This window comes from Vitis riparia, chromosome 14 (assembly GCF_004353265.1).
Source record: "Vitis riparia cultivar Riparia Gloire de Montpellier isolate 1030 chromosome 14, EGFV_Vit.rip_1.0, whole genome shotgun sequence".
Classification (NCBI taxonomy): domain Eukaryota; kingdom Viridiplantae; phylum Streptophyta; class Magnoliopsida; order Vitales; family Vitaceae; genus Vitis; species Vitis riparia.
The window spans coordinates 4080068-4099070 of NC_048444.1; the positions used below are offsets into that span (position 1 = coordinate 4080068).

Consider the following 19003-nt stretch of genomic DNA (forward strand, 5'->3'; position numbering starts at 1 on the left):
CATCATTATAAAGCCATTTTTCTCTCACAAGATAAGCCAGGAAACAGAATGGTTCACAATAAGATGAGGAAAAGGCAAAGGACGCTTCATATTCAAATGTGCCCATAACTATTTCATGTCTGAACAGCGCTTTGATAACGGATATCACCTATCTTGAGCAAAAAAAGACAATGAAAATTTGCCAACATTGGACAGTATGAAGCCATTCATCATATCATTTACCATCTCTTGTGAAACCAAAGTTGATCCTGCTTGCCATTTCATATGTTGAATTTCTGAGGAACGGTATCATAGTCATCGAAGTCAAATCTCTGTCGCTCTCGGCCAGCCTGAGAGCATATATCAATACATTTTAGTTAATTAATGTGGCTATAATTTTAATTCAACCAAAGTCCTATGGTGGACACAAATGAATAGGCTCACCTTTGCCAGATATAACGGATCACATGAGATAAGCTCATCCATAGTAGTCAATTTCTTTGACAGTGCCATTATCCTGGAATGACCATACAGAAAATAACCATTATACAGATTTAACACATTGCCTATATCGATGCAATGCAACATTATCCTAGAGTGTCCCATTGCCATATTCTATTAAGAAAAAAAAAAAAGGCAAACAACATTTTTCAGTAAATTTCTATCATTACATATGTTTAGTTTACAATAAAATAAAATATTGGAAATGGTGTAGTAAAAAAATTGCTTAAGTTATTGTAACAATTGAGGTGATTAACAGGCGATGTCCACATTATGACTGAAACTAGTGCTACCTGAGACCATTATCCTAAGTTTTATGTAATTTACTAATTTGTTGAGATGCTCTTATGATCAGGCTGACTTTTAAATAAAAGCTTCTGAGGTCAAATTCATTCCATAGTGCATCTAACTCATCCTTTGTAAACTTGGACAGTGCACCTCCAGTTAAGTCCTCGAAATTGTGCAAGATATCATGAGTTTGAGTTATGGTTACTTCACAGTGATATACGATACTCACATATTCTATAATTAGCATACCTCTGGATTGATGAGTCGATATGCTCGATCATCTCACAGGTTTTATATTGTTCAGGATCCTCTTGGAATCTAACCATTCCATCCTTCTGGTTGATTGTTGCAAATATCTCACCATCTTGAATCTAAAATAAAAAAATGAATATGAATAAGCTTTAAAGTAGGAAAGTCACTCCTAAATTGTAATAACAATGATCAAGAGTTGATCACCAACTACCATTTGAAGCACATGCATTTCCGCCTCCTTAGGACTATTTAGTTGCACTGTGTTGGCTATATCTTGAAGTGAGAGAGTCAAGTATGTCTGAGTCAATCTCTGGATATTGCGCTTATACATAGATGATACAACCTGCTTCACCAATCCAAGATTCTTGTCCTGAGAGGAAAAAAAACTCATAGCTTTTCAGATTTTAGCTTCCAAGAGACAGCTTCACTATTTTACCATGAAGACCAGTTTCAAATATGCACTCTGTTTCAAGCATAGATATCAGGATTCTATGTCAAGATAGTTAGAGAATAATGAGTAAATGATAGAAAACTCACTGCTTCAAACTTCTCCCTGTTTGTCTGGATACATTTCTCTGGTTCTGAGATTTTCCCACTGCTGTAACTATTTGCCAGGTCAAGGTAGGGCTGTTCATAAAAGAATGAAATAATAAAAAAGGAGACCAAAAAATTCACCTAGTCCAAATAACATCCCACAAGGGATTGGCAAAATATGCATGAAAAGAAAGTAACAAAATATGCATGGGAAAAGACATTATTTGGGAGACAATCAATTTTTTGTTATTGTTGCAGATATGATGCTTGTAAGAACAAATACAAATATTGTGCTGTCCATTAGATAGTTAATTTCAAAATTTAGCAAACAAACCTACTCTTAGATAACAAGGACATTAGAATCCAAGTGTGACTGATCATAAACCATCTAATAGGTTCATCAACCAAAAAGCCACCAAAAGAGGATCTCAAAAAGCAACTGAAGAAAAAAGAGATTAATTTAGCAATGGACAAACAAAAGCAAACATCAAATTTTTGCCCAGCTAAAAAGGACTGCCAATCGAAGTAAAACCCTCAGGACTAGATGCTATTCAAGAAAACTTTTGCAGTATTCCTACATCAAATATCATTTGCTAGTCTGCTCTTGCAACACTTCTTTGCATATTTCTCCACCACATCTCACCAAAAAGGAAAAAGCAAAGCAAGTAGTTCATCTTTGCTGGCACCATCACCAGCATCTGAAGATGACAATGAGGTTATGGTATCCCCATTGCAATCTCTCCATGTGCAACCAATTCCAGTTTGCACATGTTCACAAGAGAACAATCATCTACATCCAATTTAAATCTAAATAAACAATTACTATGGTTTTTATACCAAAAATGCACTTAACTTATGAGGCACACTTTTGCACTAGTCCGCAAAAGGTCCTCTTTTCCTTCGCAAGTTACCATTGTAATGCAAATGAATCATTATTTTTAGGTATCTATTATCACTGTGTTATATTTTTTTGGATAGGCAACTGCGTTGCATGAATTATGCACGAGATATGTAAGAGGAATGCATGGAGAACTAAAAAAGCTCACATGCATTTTCTCTATAGCAGGCCTAGTTAGGAAAATGGGGAATTGCAAGACCCATAATGAGGCTAAATCTAGGAAAAGGATTTTCTTTATTTATTCTAAACCTTTCATCCCAGACAATCAGCCTGATGGTATGTGAGCAAACACATATGGTAGTAACAACAAGCCGTATATGGGGCACAACCTATTTTCAGCTTTACCTGAGAGAAGTTCTTTAGATTCCTTTGAGCCACTGAAGAAGTGTACTTTGGGAAAGTGGTAGAGAACTGTATGATAAGAAAAATAATAAACCGATTAGCTGACAGAAAGTAAAATCATAAATAGTACAATGTAACTCTGCCGAGTCAAAACTTCTCTAAGCACAGTAACAAACCAATGATCAAAGAATGACATAAATGTTTTTATCAATACATAACATAATTTTTTCATGAATAAAAAGAATATATTACTAAAATGAATGTGTGTAAAATTCCAAGCTCCCCCAAAAAAGGTACACTAAAAAGAAGAAAGCAAACCTGTCCATTGTGAATGAGAGAAACCAATATGTATTTTTTGTAGGCTTCAACAGCTATAGCATTTATAGTAGACATGGGAGCAGTTACAACCTGGAATATAATAGGCATGCAATAAGGATGATCAAATAATTAAAATAGTAACAGGCTAACAGCATTGGTGGGTAATTAAATAAGTCAACAGTAAATACTGACATACATTGTGTAGCAACTCTAATGCTTTGCGAAACCGCTTTTGTCCTATGCAAATCATCCCCCTATCATAATAACAAATTTGAAACATTGTTAGCGAAATCCCTCATTCTACCAAAACACTCAAAAGTTGGGCTGGTTAAGAGATTGATAAAACGAAAAACCAATTATCAAACTTACGCATTTAAATATGATCATGATAAGATATATATATATTTTTATAGGAAAATAAGAATATTACTAACAGCGCCTAATCAAAAGAATGCACACCAAAGTACGTATAGAGTATACAAAGGTACCAAAAAGGCAATGAGATGGAAAGACTGACAAAAAAAAAAAAAAACACTTCTCTTGTATTTTCTACCCCAAAGTCAGAGAGAGCACACAACAAAGAGTTTTTGAGATCTGGATTTGATTGTTCTTCATTACCAAAACCTCTATGATTCCTCTACTTTCAAATGGTCAAAAATAAGTATAAAAGGGTAACATTCCACAACTTCATGCGCTTCTTTACCCCCAAAAGTCCCTTGTCAACTTGAGAATGTTTCTTTGACCGTAGAAGACAACACCTACTCAACTTTAAACAATGAGAATAATTACTATATCTTTGCACAATGAAAAAGGACATGATTAACTAATTCCTCCTCAACTCTACAAAGATCACGTCTATTTTCCAAAGTTCATCCCCTTCCTTTTAGCTGATCTAAATTCAAGACTCTCCCCTAAGTTGCTTCCTAAGCAAAGAATCCTACTTTTGTTGGTACCATGGGTTCCACACTACTTTTACCAGAAAAGTTTTCTTTTCGACTCCAAGCAAGAGTAGAAAGGTTTGTTTGAGAACAGTCCAACTCTTGATTCCTTCCATACCAGTCTGTTTCCTATGCCCTTTTCACAAAATACTATTGCAGCTTTGCTAGAAATGCCTCAACACTTTCTAACTCCCAACCATTAAATAGTTTTGAGAAACATGGACTCCATTGCGGTCCCTCCTCGATCTCATCCCATATATCAACAATCCATGCATCTTTTAAGTTAGCTAGGGCGAATAATGAAGGAAAAGAGATGTTTAGTGTTGTATCGCTAAGGTGAAGACATCTTTCTTGGAATAACAAATAGGGCCATACATTTTATTGGCGAACTAGACATAGTACTTTTGATCAGCATTAGCCTTTCACCCTTTGAAAGATATTTGTCTCTTCCACATAGCAAGCCTCCTAATGAATCTTTCTTCCACTACCTCCCAAACTACTCACAACTTAAAAGAAATGCCTAGGGGGAGACCTAAATAAGTAGTGAACTTCACCATTTTGCATCCTAATAAAGAAGCTAAATCCTCCCTATTAGGGACTTCCTTACTAGAATAAACTCACTTGTCACTACAAAAAATTTTTAGCCCCATGGCTACCTTAAACCACATAGGTTTTCAACTTAAATATGTCATTTGCTCTTCACAAACATCGCAAAAAATGAGGTTATATCATCTATAAATGAAAAGTGGATCACATTTAAGCAAGAATTAAAAAATAAGGGGCTTTCAATGATTTTTAGGCTGAAATATCGAAAATGGGCTCATACTAAACTGGGAAAAGATTGGAAACTCGGATTGGTGAAGCAAGGAAAATATCATCTGTTGCCACAATCCAATGGTTGAGGTCAATGTTACCAAAAATCACCAACTTAATCAATGATCTTTTTGAAAAATTGCCATGATAATCCTTTTATTTTAAATTTTTTTTCATATTTATTGCTGTAATTTTTATTTTAAGAAATTACAAAAAATACTCATTATCAAATTTATCACTTTAATTTTTTATTTTAAAAAATTCAAAAAGACAGTTATTATAAAATTATAAACAACTAAAATGTCAAAAAAATTAAATATATATATTATGAAATATAAGTTTTAAATAAAATTTAATTGGATAAGATAAATGATATATATAATTTTCAATAATTAAAAAAAAAAAAAACAAAAGATTGTTAAATAAATTTTTTAAAAAGACTTTTAAACTGAACTTTCAAATAAAATATTTTACATGAAATCTTATTTAAAAATTTTCAATGATTTAATTTTTTATTCAAAATGTAATAAAAATGTTTTAATAAAATTCATAATTTTATTAACAATTTTTTTTCTAAATGAAAATTGTTTGAAAAGAATTTAACATAATTTTAGTAGAATGTTAGGTATATATAAATTTATTAACAAGAATTTAAGTAATCTTAATTAATTTGAAGTTATTTACTTTGAAGACATTATATATATAGATAAAATCTAAACTATTTTATAAATATAATATATTTTGAATTTTGGAATGCGATATATTTTTTTCACATTAGTATTGATTATTCAGTTCCTTAAACTCATATTTGTCATCATCACACATATAACCAATGTTACTAATTTTGTTATACATATATTATATTGCTAAAAAACTAGTTTAAAAATTTTTTTCCCTCTACATTAGCATTAAATATATACTTTTAAAATTCATATTTTTGCCTAACATCATAAGTTTATCATATATGTATTGTTTTCTTTTAAAAACAAAAAACCAACAACCAACAAAAAAAAAAAAACACAACTTAATAGAGTATTATTGCTTATTTAATCATTTCTTAAATTTTTTCTAATATCTCTGAGTTTTGATCAATTTCCATCTCACCAAAAAAAAATTTCGAAATTTCCATACGATATTTCCGTAAAATTCAACTATTGATATTCCACAAATTTATGATATTTTAATCTTTGGATATAAGAGATAAAAGAGTAACCTTTTCAACCTAAAAACTTAATTTATTTCTTACTCGTGCTAGGTTTCCTCATATTTCTCACAATGAAAAGAGTTCAAAGAACGGGGTGATATGCAAGTTGGATGTCAAGAAGGCCTATGACTGTATCGATTAAGGATTCTTATAGGTGATCTTGCAATAAATGGGATTCAATCCTACATGGATAAAATAAATTAAGTGGTGTATCTCTATGACTTCCTTCTCTGTATTGGTTAATAAGACCCTAACAAAATTCTTCCAATGTTCTAAAGGCCAAGACAGGTCGACCCTCTTTCCCCTTATCTTTTCACTTTGGCCATGGAGGTGCTATCCTACATCCTCAATAAGGCAAATAAAATGGGCTTAATAGAGGGGGTTTTCAATTAGTAAAAGAGGAGGAAAAGGTGCCAACCAAAATCAAACATTTCAATATCTACAATCCGTGAGTGCCATTGAAGTACTCAAAGCTCTTAGGAACTTCTTTAGTAAAAGAATTGCAATGGCAATAACTAGCCCCTTTCTTCGCTCAACAAGGCCCTCCTATGCAAGTGGAAACTGGCGGTTTGCAACAAGAAGTCAGGTCTTCTAAAGACAGATTATATGTGGTAAATATGGGGAAGTGAAAAGAGAGTGGTGTTCTAAGGAAGCAAGTGAAGGCTATGGTGTTGGTTTATGGAAGGCGATAAGGAATTTGTGAAAGTTAGTTAATTGTAGATTGTCCTTCTTGGTGGGCAATGTGAGAAGGGTTAAATTTTTGGAAAGAGAAATGGTGTGGCGATGATCCTCTAAGTGTTTATTATCCCTTCTTATTTGCCTTAGCTAATTCTAAAGAGGCTTGGGTGGCAGACTTGTGGCTTCATTCTAATGAGAGGGGTGTTTGGATTCCTAACTTCCCTAGGTGTCTAAATGATTCAGAAATTGATATTATGGAGAGCTTTTTGGCAAAACTACAAGATAAGGTGGTAGTTAAGGGAGGAAAGGAAAAGGTGTGTTGGTTAGAGACAAACAATGGAATCTTTTCTATTAAATACCTTTACTCTAGCCTTGAGTTGGGGAGTTTAGTGTCGTTCCCAACAGATGTTGAGTGAAATGTGTTGGTTCCACCCAAAGTGAGCTTTTTTGCTTAGGAGGCTATTTAGGGGAAAGCTATGACTCCTAACCAACTACAAAAGAGAGGTTGGTCATTAGCCAATAGATGTTTCCTATGTCAAACTCATGTGGAGTCAATTGATCACATCCTATTCCATTGTGGTAAGGTAAGAGTACTGTGGGAGCTACTACTATTCTCTCTTTTTGGGGTTTATTGAGTGATTCCTTCCTTTTTAAGAAAGACTCTATTAGGTTGGCATGACTTTTTTATTGGAAGGAAGCGGAAAAAAGTTTGAAGAGCAACACCATTATGCCTTTTCTAAACAATATGGAAAGAGAAAAATAGAAGATTTTTTCAAAACGAAGAGCTCTTTGTTCAAAGACTGAAAATCTTGTTTGGAACCCGGATGGTGATGGGGGTGGATGAGCCCCTCTTTTCTCAAGGGCCTTTAATGATTGGGAGTTAGAGTTGGTGGAGTGCTTTTTGCAAAAGATCCAAGCTTTTAGGGTGCACAGGGATGTGGAAGATAGAGTGTTTTGGACAGTTTCGAGGTGTGGGACCTTTTCGGTCAAGTCTCTTTATTCTATCTTGGAGTCCAAAGATTCTCTTTGTTCCCTAGTGGTAGTATTTGGAGGTCGAGCACGCCTCCTAAGGTGGCTTTCTTTGCTTGCGAGGCTTCTTGGGGAAAAGTCTTAACTTTGAACCAACTTCAAAGGAGGAGGCACTTCTTGGCAAATAGGTGTTTTTTTTACCTTTCTAAAGTAGAGACGATTGATCACCTTTTTCTTCATTGTACAAAGACTTGGGTTCTATGGAATCTTCTTCTCTCTCTTTGGGGTGTCTTGGATTATTTCTTGTTCAGTGAAGGAAACTCTTTTTGGGTGGCATGGGTCGTTTGTGGGTAAAGCTAAAAAAAAGGCTTAGCAAGCGACCCCCTTATGTATATTTTGGACAATTTGGAAGGAAATGAATTTGTTAGCGTTTGGTAATGACGAGCTTTCACTCCAAAAATTGAAAAATTCTTTTGTATGTAACCTTTGATCGTGGGTTAGGGTGTCTATAAATTTGAGCCCTTTTTCGCTTGTAAGCTTCATAGATTGATTAGGCTCCAAGTAAGGGTGGGTGATGTTTTTTGTTTCTATCTCTCCCTCTCTGTTTTGAGCCTTTTAGTTTCTTTTGTATACTTCATGTATACTCTAAAAAAGAGGGCACTGTTTTTTATGTCCCCTCTTTTTTTTATATACAACTTTTCCTTATCTATATAAAAAAAAAAGACTGAAAATCTTGTTTATATGTAACTTGTTATCCTAGGCCAAGCTATTTATAGGCGAAAGTTTGATGTCCTTATTTGATTTCATTTATTAGTTGGGTTTGGTTTGAGGAAGGGAGTGGTTTTTTTTCTTTCCCTTTCCTTTTTTGGCGCTTTCAGGTGGTCATTGTATGCATCATGTGTACTTCAATGCACCCCTTTTTGGTGTTTCTCAATACTATTTTTATTTACCTATAAAAAAAAAGGAAATGTGGTCACCTATTATATGTTGATGATACCCTTATTTTATGCAATGCCAAGGAAGAGCATATGGAGCACTTGAGTTAGGCAGTCATGTGGTTTCAAGTAATCTCAAGTTCAAAAATTAATTTAGAGAAAAGTGAGTTGATTCTAGTTGGGAGGATTGCTAATATAAAAGACCTAGCTATAGTTTTGGGTCAGAGAGTGGGTAACCTCCCCACAAACCATTTGGGCCTTTTGCTAGGACCTCCTTTTAGAATTCTCGTGTTTGGGATGTAGTGGGGGAAAGATTTCAAAAGTAGTTTGCCATGTGGAAATAATATTCGAAGGGACTTCCTTTAAGGGAGAGGGGCGCTTAAGCAACAACAACATCAGTGAACTAAGTAACAAGGTACAAGGAAAATAGGGGTGGGGGCTTGGGCATTAGAAGTTTCCACTATCTAAACTAGGCTCTCCTCAATAAATGGTGTTGGAGATTCACAATTGAGAATGAATCCCTTTGGAAGCGGGTGATTATAGGGAAGTATGGGGAAGAAGGAGGATGGTGTTCTAAGGGAGTAAGAGAAGAGTATGGGATGGGGTTAAGGCAATCAAGAGTGGGTAACAGTACGATTGAAGTTAGGGTGGGGAACAATCGGAGAGTGAAATTTTGAAGGATAGGTGATGCAATGATGAACCCTTAGGAGAGGCCTTTCTTGCTTTATTTTAATAGCTACTGCTAAATATGCATAAGTAGCCAAGGTGTGCGAGCAAAATGGCGAGGGAAGTTGTTGGAACCCCAATTTCACATGACAAATTCATGATTAGGAGCTAGGAGAGATGGTGGATTTTTTTTTATTTTTTTTTAAGGGAAATTGCAAATGCAGACAATTAGTAGGGATACAAGGGATAATATTTTTTTTCACTAATTTCAAAGAGTGGAAAATTCATAGTTAAATCCCTATATTCCTCCCTATCAAATGGAAGAATGGAGACATTCCCCTAGTGTGTTATTTGGAATGATGGGTTTAGATGAGGGTTAAACTTTTTCCTTGGAAAGCTACATTAGGGAAAAATGTTGGATTTTTTTCTTTTTATCCATAAAAAAATAGGAAGAATGTTGAAGTTAGATCAACTCAAAAGTAGGGATTGGAAGATGTTGAATAGATGCCACCCACACAAAGAAGAAAAAGAAATGACTCACCATGTCCTCCTTCATTGTTCGAAAGCAGTCATGTTATGGAAGTTAATTTATGCCCTCTTTGGAATCCGGTGAACAATGCTCTCCTCTATTAGAGATGTTTTTCTTAGCCATGGATCCTTTGTTGGAAAGAAGAAAAAGAAAGCTTGAAAAGCAACTCCATTGTGCTTATTTTGAATCATATGGAACGAGAGAAATCAAAGTGTATGAAAACATTGAAAAAACGAATCAAGTAATCAAACATCATTTATGTATATTTTTTAGAGTGACTTCCCTAGTACATAGGAGATTGCTTATTGTCCATAATTGATTTTATTAGTTGGTCGAGCTCTAAGTAAGGCAAGAGTGTTATTTTTTTGTGTAGCCTTAGCCATTTTTTTACCTTTGACACCATGAATACACTATGTGTTCTTTTGTGTACCCCTTTGTTAAGTGCTATTAATATAATTGATCATTGCCTAAAATAAAATTCTTAGTTGAGTGTGATCATCCTTGATCTAAGGTTGCTTGTCATACAAGTGGAAGGGTTGTGGAGGTGCATATCGAATAGGCTTTGGCCCTCATGGAGTGTAATTTTGATGGATTACTTGTCATATAATCCAAGACAAATAGGTATTGTTGGAGCATTACATAATATGAGAACTATGGTTAAAGCTCTCTCCAAACATTTTGGGTTAGGCCAAGCTATAAGGGCAGAGGTACCAACCTTGTTGGTAGACCTGATCTGGGTAGTTTCTCAGGCCTTCACTAACATTATGGTGGTGGGTGAGTCAACCAAAGTCATATCTTGGACCTTTCAAGAAAAAAGAGTGCCTTGGTAATTGGACTTTTTGTCATGCAAAATTTTTTATCAGAGTGAAGCTTTGGGATGCTCCTTTTTGTGGATAGCAAGCTTGGCCTACCACTTTGAAAATTCATTGAATAAGCATAGAGTCTCTCTAAGCACGGTGTTTCTAGTCAAAGGATTGTGTAGGGGAGTTCATGTCTCTTTGATAGGTTGTTTGTTTGTTCTATTGTTTCCTACTGAAAAACAAAAACAACTTTCTCAAGGTGACAATATTCTGCAAGTACACCCTACCTACCTAGGCTTTCACTTCTTTAAGATAGTTATAGAACATATTACTAAAAGAAAAAAAAAATAAAGATGCTTTGTTTCTCCACCAAATATAGCTTACCAAGAAGGGTGCCAACCACCTCCTGTATTCTAACCATTCAACAGTTCACCAAATTCAGGTGAAAAAATGCATTATGTCTCCCACCCATTCCTCGTATCATAAAACTCTAATCAATATTTCCCTGTTCCTAATACCTTACACCACTAACAGTACTGAATTGAGGTTGCTTTATGCACATTGGCAATAGAACATAATTTTGATGATAAACTGACATTGAGGGGCAAAAAAGAACTGCAAATACATCCACTTGCCTAGGTTAAACTCTGACAACAACCTCATGGATGGAAGATGAATCAGAAGAAAGTATGTAAGAGGCGAGAATTAGAGTAGAATTTCCAAAAGCATCACAACCATAATATCAGTAAGGAGTGTCAAATCATATGAGAAAGCTAAGAAGCTAAAGCGACTCACCCATAATAACAATAGAGGAAAAAGTCCCTTGGCTGATCAACTTCAAAAATATCATCCTCCAAAATGCATAGACCTGTTTTATAACACTTTGCCAATAAACAAAGAAGAAGAAAATCTGGATGTAAAGCAGTCAATAGTTCAGATGCAGACTGCAGCTTGCGAACAGCTGTCAGCATTGGTGCTACACCCCGCATGGGGGCTTCTAGCAGTATAACTTGGTCTTTCAACCTCTTGCAAAGAGATACAACTGCAAGATCAACAGATCAGCACCAACAGGAATAGCTAAGGTCGTTAGATGACATCAGTGCACATCGTATACAATATGAGATAAAGTAAAGGTGAATACATTTATCAGGTGCCAAATGAATTTGCTCTGCTGAACAATTGTTGATAAAATTTGCAATGGACAGAACCAGTTGATTGGCTTGCTCTTTTGGAATTGGAGTAGATGTACATGCTTCTCTATCAATATAGGCACATGCCAAAAGGAAAAAATGAAAATAAAAGTTAACATATAAGAAAATCAACTACATACTGATATGAAGTAAGCCTGAACAATGTCTTTGTGCACTGAGATGCAATTTAAATAAAAACCCAGATTCTGCTTTCCCTTCTTAAAGTTGAGATTATGAATAAACATGATTGACAATTGAATAAATATATGAATGGAACAAAGAAGAGTTCAGTTCCTTAAAGTATTTCTAAATGCACTCCTCTTCCACCTACTTCCCCCCTCACACTTATTGCCACATATTTCTGACTACACGTATAAAAAAAAAAAATTATTTCCAATTAAACTCATTCAAACAAATGTCATGTCATCATGGCACAAACTTAGCACAAAAGCAATATCTGAAGGCTCCCATTTCCCTACAAATTAATCTATTTCTTTCCCTCAGGAAAACAAGAGCACATCAAAGATCCAATTAATGAACCCAAACATTCCATACATATTCTCACAGAAACATGGCCACAAGCTCAGAAGCATGTGCCCATGTATATAAAACCATAATATGCAGCCCTAAATATTATCCTGCAAAACGCTAATTACCAGTATGGTAATCTCGATATTTCATCATAAAGATAAATGTGAATTAAGAAATTCCCAAATCCCAAAACATCAAAATCCGAAGCGAGCACACAGGTACACACAAACACTTCATGGGAAATAACAAAAATCGACCAAAAACCAAATACCCAAAACCCAAAAGGATCAAAATCGAAGAGTTCTAACACTTGTGGAAAATATTTCGCGTACTTCTTCATAATCCATCAAGCCCTAGTGCTAATCTTTTTCTCCGTTTCGAAATTGAGCACTAAAATACGCAAAAATAACTTTATTCATCAAAAACACACACACACACACACACAAAAATAACAAGACCCAGAAAAAGTAAACATTACAAAGAATAAATCGAAATCGAAATCGAAACTTACAGGAGATAGAGATATCCAAGAGTGTGTATGGAAGGATCAAGCTGTTCCAGAAACGGAGCTAATCGAGTCGACTCATTGTGAAGTAGGTCATCCGCTTGCTTCAAGAGGCTGTGAAGAAGAGAAATGTCCGCGGAACCACCGGAGAGGCCTTGAATTTGGGTCACCACTGCTTCCACACTGTCCATGGTTAGGGTTCCGATCGGTGACCCAACTCAGTATGAGGAAAAGCTCGACGAGTTGGAAGTATAAATGGGGGAAACAAACTCGAGCTCGACTCGGTGGCGATTGATGGCCTTGCCGGGGCCCATTATAAGATTGTTTGGACAGGGCTATCCATTTTAGGCCCAGCCTAATAGTTTTCCCATCTTTAATGCTTGCCATGATCATCCTATTTCTGATAATAGTTTTATGGGATACTAATTATAATACGGTGTTTTTAACTTACCAGTGTTTTTTTAGTGATTTTAAAAAATATTTTTAGTTTTATTTATTTATTTTATATTTGAAATTTTTTATAATTTAAGTATTATAAATACTATAAATATTTTTAATAATTATTATCTAATATATTTTTAATTTAAAAAAAAAACATTTTTTAAATTAAAAGTTTTTCATAAAATCTTTATCATATTATTTAAAGTCTATTTTATATTAATTTTAAGAAGCGTTTATAATATTTCTAATATTTTAAAATTTTTATTATTTAAATATTAAAAATGTTAAAAACATTCTTTAAAATCACTTTCGAGCACACTTTTAGTAGTGATTCTAAAGAATATTTTTAGATTTTTTTAATACTTAAAAAATAAAAAATAAAAAATAAATATTATAAATATTAAAAACATTTTCTAAAATTACTACAAAATACAAACATATTTAATGAATATTTTATGAAGGGATGTAGATTTAACTTTTATTTTATCAAAAATATTAATTTTGTGTCAAATTTAATAATTTAAAATTAAATTGATAATCTAATATAACACCGGAATTTTGAAATTTTAAGAAGCATATTAAGAAAGGAAATTGGAAAAAAGAAAAAAAGAAAATGGACCATGATTTTAACAAGAAAAAAATATATATCTAGATTATTTGGTGAATATTTTAGAAGACATCTAGATTAAATTTTTTTTTTTAAATGTTACTTTTGTCTCAAACTCAACGGTTAAAAATTTTAGGTTAAATTGATGGTTTAATATAAGAGGAGATTGAGAAAGGAAATAGAACATATATCCTGATAAAAAAAAAATTAAAAAGACGTAAGATGTGGGTAATTCTTTTTGAAAACAAATATAAAAAATAGTTTTAGAGAATAATTTTTGAAAATCATTCTTTAATTTTTATAAAATAAAAATCTATTTGAAAAGCTAAAATATTTTTAATCCAATTTTAATATTTTAAATATATATTTAAATTAATTTTTATATTTAATATATAGAAAATATTATTTCTCTGCAGACTTAATTGTTACAGTTGTCTCTACACGTGATGGATTTCAAATTTTTCAAGATTGAAGATTTAAGTCCGACTTCATCATTTATAAATAGAGCCACATCCCTCTTCATCAAACAAAGTGCAAAAGAATTTTAACAATAACTTCAAAATTAGGTTCACAACCACCCTTAAATAATCATCAATTTTATTTTGATAATAATTCAATTTTTGCATCACCCTTCAAAATTCCAAGAACCAAAGATGAACAAAGTCCCATAATTTATAAGGATATTAGACAAGTTCAATAACAATTAAATTATGCAAATCATTCTCTTCAACATTTAAGTCAACAAACAAATATTTAACTCTTCCAAAACCAATTAAACCTTTAACAACCTCTTCAAAAATTATACAACATACAGATGGTACTATTCAAGTAGAATTTAGTCCAACTTTTGATAATTTAAAATTAAATTGATAATCTAATATAACACCGGAATTTTGAAAATTTAAGAAGCAGATTAAGAAAGGAAATTGGAAAAAAGAAAAAAGAAAATGGACCATGATTTTAACAAGAAAAAAAAAATATCTAGATTATTTGGTGAATATTTTAGAAGATATCTAGATTTAATTTTTTTTTTTTTAAATATTACTTTTGTCTCAAACTCAACAGTTAAAAATTTTAGGTTAAATTGATGGTTTAATATAAGAGGAGATTGAGAAAGGAAATAGAACATATATCCTGATAAAAAAAAATTTAAAAAGAGGTATGGTGTGGGTAATTCTTTTTGAAAACAAATATAAAAAATAGTTTTGGAGAATAATTTTTGAAAATCATTCTTTAATTTTTATAAAATAAAAATCCATTTGAAAAACTAAAATATTTTTAATCAAATTTTAACATTTTAAATATATATTTAAATTAAATTTTATATTTAATATATATATATATTTTTAATAATTTTACATGTTTATATAATTATTGCTTAAAACAATTATCAGAAGATAAATGAAAATAAGTAAAAAATGTTTTACATTTTTAAGAATAGAAAATAGAAAACAGTTTTTTATTATTAAATATGTTTTTTTTTTTTTTTTTTTTTTAGGATAAAAAACAATTCCGAAACAAGATGTGATTTTCAATATTTTTCATTAATAATATAATAAAATTATTATTTTTATTATAACAATGTTTTACAATGTATAATAACCTATTAACACAATGACACATTTTGGGGTAATTCATGCATAATTATCATTTTACATTTTAGTACAAGAATTGTTAGTAATTGTAAATGTGTCATCCTATAAATTGTAATTCTGGGTTTCAGTCCTTGGAGAGAAAAGAAACAATGGCGGATTATCACTTCGTCTACAAGGATCTGGAAGGAGCTTCGACGCAGTGGGACGACATACAGAGAAAGCTTGGAAACCTACCTCCCAAGGACCCTCCTTTCAAGCCCCCTCCCTTCACTCCTGCCCCTGATGACCACTCCAAACCCAAAGACAAGTCCTGGATCGATCAGAAAACCGAAGAAGAGCTCGAAGATCTCGAAGACGATCCGGATCTCGATGACCATCGCTTCCTCGAAGAATATAGGTTTTTTTCTTTCTCAAACCCTTTCTATTAAACAAAATTGATGCCCTTTATTTATTTATTTTTCTTTCTTGTTGTTTGTGAGTCCTGAAAAAAAAGTAAAAATTCATTCTTCGATTGATGTGATCACTGGGGGAAAGTGCAGAATATCTGAAATTTTATGTTTTGGGCTGTTTTCGTCTCCTAAGAATGGAGAAATTCACTTCAGTTTTCGCATCAACTAATTGGAATATTTGATGTGTTTGTCCTGGGGATGAAAAATAATGAGAAATCTACTGCTCAAAGCTACAATTTTGCTTTCTATTTTCACACTTTTCTGGGTGATCAGAAATTGTTTGGCTCAGTTGGGTTGAATGTTTTCAATTTATTAGGCACTAGGGCAGTTGAATTTGAGCTAACTTAAAATTGATTTGTCATGAATTTTCTTGGCAAAAATAGGGAGCATCCATTCTCATTCTGAATGGCGTGTGTTTGTAGGAAGAAGAGGTTGGCAGAGATGAGAGAGGCGGTTAAGATTTCAAGGTTTGGATCAGTGATGCCAATATCAGGATCGGATTTCGTAAGGGAGGTTTCACAAGCTCCTTCTGATGTTTGGGTTGTCGTAATTCTTTATAAAGAAGGGTAATGTATGGAAATTTTGATGCATATCAACATTGTCTTTACTCTCATCTGTTGGGTTGCTGTGAAAATGGAGGCATCTTATCTAAGCCCAATACTGTTTCTAGGTGCCACCAAGTAGAGGCTTTTGTTTTTGTGGTATTGCAGATGTTTGAGCATTTAAGAATTTATTCATCTTCCTACATTTTATCAGCTATCAAATTGATACTTGAAATGTTTCTTAAGTGTTCTACATTCGGGGATGTGTACTTCAGTTTGGTTATTGCTATGTATCAACATGCCTTATCTATGCTGTAATTGTTGTAATTTTTTTACAGAATCCCAGAATGTGGGCTGCTTATGCGATGCCTAGAAGAACTAGCAACCAGATACCCAGCAACAAAATTTGTTAAAATAATATCTACTGACTGTATTCCTAATTACCCTGATCGTAATCTTCCCACTCTATTGGTGTACAATAATGGTGCAGTTAAAGCAAATTATGCAGGCTTGCATAACTTTGGTCGGAGGTGCACACCTGAAGGTATCTTATATATTTCTTCGCACTGACGTCTTCTCTTGTCATTCTTTTATCGTATGGTTGGCAAGACCATCTGAGTTCATATCATGAGTTTTTTTTTTTGAATATATGTACACAATCATTTCATCAGACCTACACAAGAGCACAACCATAAGGTTGACTTAACTTAAGCAATAAAATTCAGCAGTTACCAAAATGCATTATTTAATTTGCATTCTGGCCAATATTGTAGGTGGATTTTCAGGCCGTCTGCAGTGCTGATTGCATATTTTTTAATAATATGTATTCTGCAAGCATTCTTTTCAGATCGTCTTTTAATTGGACAATCTGTAAATCCAAGCTCCTTACCAATTTCACCTGTCTGGTAGGGAGGATGTTTGTGGTGAATACATTGTCCATGACTTCTTGGACACTGCTTTGGTCTCCCAATGGGTATTTGACCAGCCATGCACTGATTTCATAATTATTGATTACTATTGAGTAGTTTTGTATAAGTCCAACTTGCTGCCAATCATCAGTTCTGGTTAACCTTTCTCCTTTAACAAAAATACAAAAATAAATAAATAAATAAACAAATAGTAATCCCAATTTTAAGGTCTGATTATTATTCCTTCCTGACTTCCACCTTTCCCTTTTCACAAAAAGAAAATGGGTGATAGGTCTGCTCTTTGGTCCGTCTTTATTTGTTAAATTTCTTTCTTGTTTCTCTTACATATCTCACTGTTCTGTTTTCTGTTTTGTTTCAAAATATTAGGTGTTGCATTAGTTCTATGCCAGTCAGATCCCGTACTTAATGATGGCCAAAGTGGAAGTGGTCCATCAAGAGAAGATGTTATCGAAGGAGTCCGGAAAAGGTTCATAGAGAAGGTTGTGACAGAGCATGAAGATGATGATGATGGATCTTCAAGTGATTAGAATCCTATATAAAATACCCAAATTTCTGTTATGCTTCTCAGAGATGGGAAAGTGCCCTACTTTGCTTTGTGAGTTTGGTTCTGCAATGGCTAGATTTGTTCTGGTTGATCATCATCTGTTAAACTAAGATGTATAATGCTGATGTGTGACATTGTTGGTGAACCCCACATTAACTTGATTAGAAGAATTTTGGTGCTGCTTGATTTTAGTAATTTCCTTTCAAGATCAGTCATCTGGTTCATTTGTGGTTAAATGACTCGTTATCTAACGTGTGAGTTCTAAACGTTCTATCGTCCAAGTGGTACCAAGTAGTAGGGCTGTTGCTAGATGATATTCTAATACTGATCCTTGTATAATTTTGGTGCTGTTTGATTTTAGTAATTCCCTTCTGAGATATATGATCTTGTTCACTTGTGGTTCAGTAACTCTGTGATCTAATGTGTTAGTTCTAAACCTTCAGTTGTCCATCTTACGGGGCTTTTGTTAGATAATAAATACTGATCCTTGTATAATATGATTCTGAGATCCCATTTAACCTTTGATGTTGAAATATAAAACTAGGTAAAATAGCTCAACTAGACAGATTTCAACATATGTTTATTTGTACACCTTTAGAGCTATGCTTTGTGTGCTGTATTTCTTAGAATTTTTTTAGCAATGATACGAACGAGGACATGTCGTTGGAATTATTAGCAGTGAAGCCAATGTCCATGTGATCAAATTTTGGCAGGCTTCGATTTTTTCTTGATGATTATCTAAGCTTTGCAACGAGGCCAGGTGCCCATGAAATCACAACGGATACCTGAATCTGCAGAACTAATTTGTCAGTACTCAATGTTATGCCCCGCCATCTACCCATATCAAACCGTAGGTTGTCCAAACAATATTCATACCAACATTTTTTTTAAAGAAAGGGTACATAGTTTTATCATATCTGAGGCATCAACTTTCAGGGGTCGTATTTTGATCAGCTCCTATACTCTTCTTTTTGTAATTTAACACCTCAAGCTCGAGCTCTTTATGGATCACCTCAGTATCATGCT

At 33.4% G+C, this 19003-nt stretch overlaps 2 protein-coding genes across 3 annotated transcripts; one reads left to right on the plus strand and one right to left on the minus strand.

Annotated features, from left to right (window-relative positions):
• Nucleotides 1-52: 52 nt before the first annotated feature.
• LOC117931036 (COP9 signalosome complex subunit 3) lies at nucleotides 53-13137 on the minus strand. Of its 2 annotated transcripts, XM_034851882.1 has the most exons (12): nucleotides 12877-13137; nucleotides 11786-11901; nucleotides 11440-11686; nucleotides 3309-3366; nucleotides 3113-3202; nucleotides 2798-2863; nucleotides 1558-1647; nucleotides 1232-1390; nucleotides 1018-1139; nucleotides 424-496; nucleotides 223-329; nucleotides 53-148 (listed from the first exon to the last, which is right to left on the minus strand). In XM_034851882.1, exons 1-11 carry the CDS (start codon nucleotides 13059-13061, stop codon nucleotides 261-263), a joined length of 1275 nt encoding a protein of 424 aa, XP_034707773.1. In that variant the 5' UTR covers nucleotides 13062-13137; the 3' UTR covers nucleotides 53-148; nucleotides 223-260. The 2 variants fall into 2 exon arrangements, with proteins under 2 accessions (XP_034707773.1, XP_034707772.1); XM_034851881.1 differs by having other exon boundaries at nucleotides 53-329; nucleotides 12877-13136.
• Nucleotides 13138-15628: 2491 nt separating this feature from the next.
• Nucleotides 15629-18379, plus strand: LOC117929453 (phosducin-like protein 3). Its single transcript, XM_034849730.1, has 4 exons — nucleotides 15629-15910; nucleotides 16385-16528; nucleotides 16843-17048; nucleotides 17800-18379. The coding sequence occupies exons 1-4, from the start codon at nucleotides 15663-15665 to the stop codon at nucleotides 17958-17960; spliced, it is 759 nt and encodes a 252-aa protein (XP_034705621.1). The 5' UTR covers nucleotides 15629-15662; the 3' UTR covers nucleotides 17961-18379.
• The last annotated feature ends 624 nt before the right edge of the window (nucleotides 18380-19003 follow it).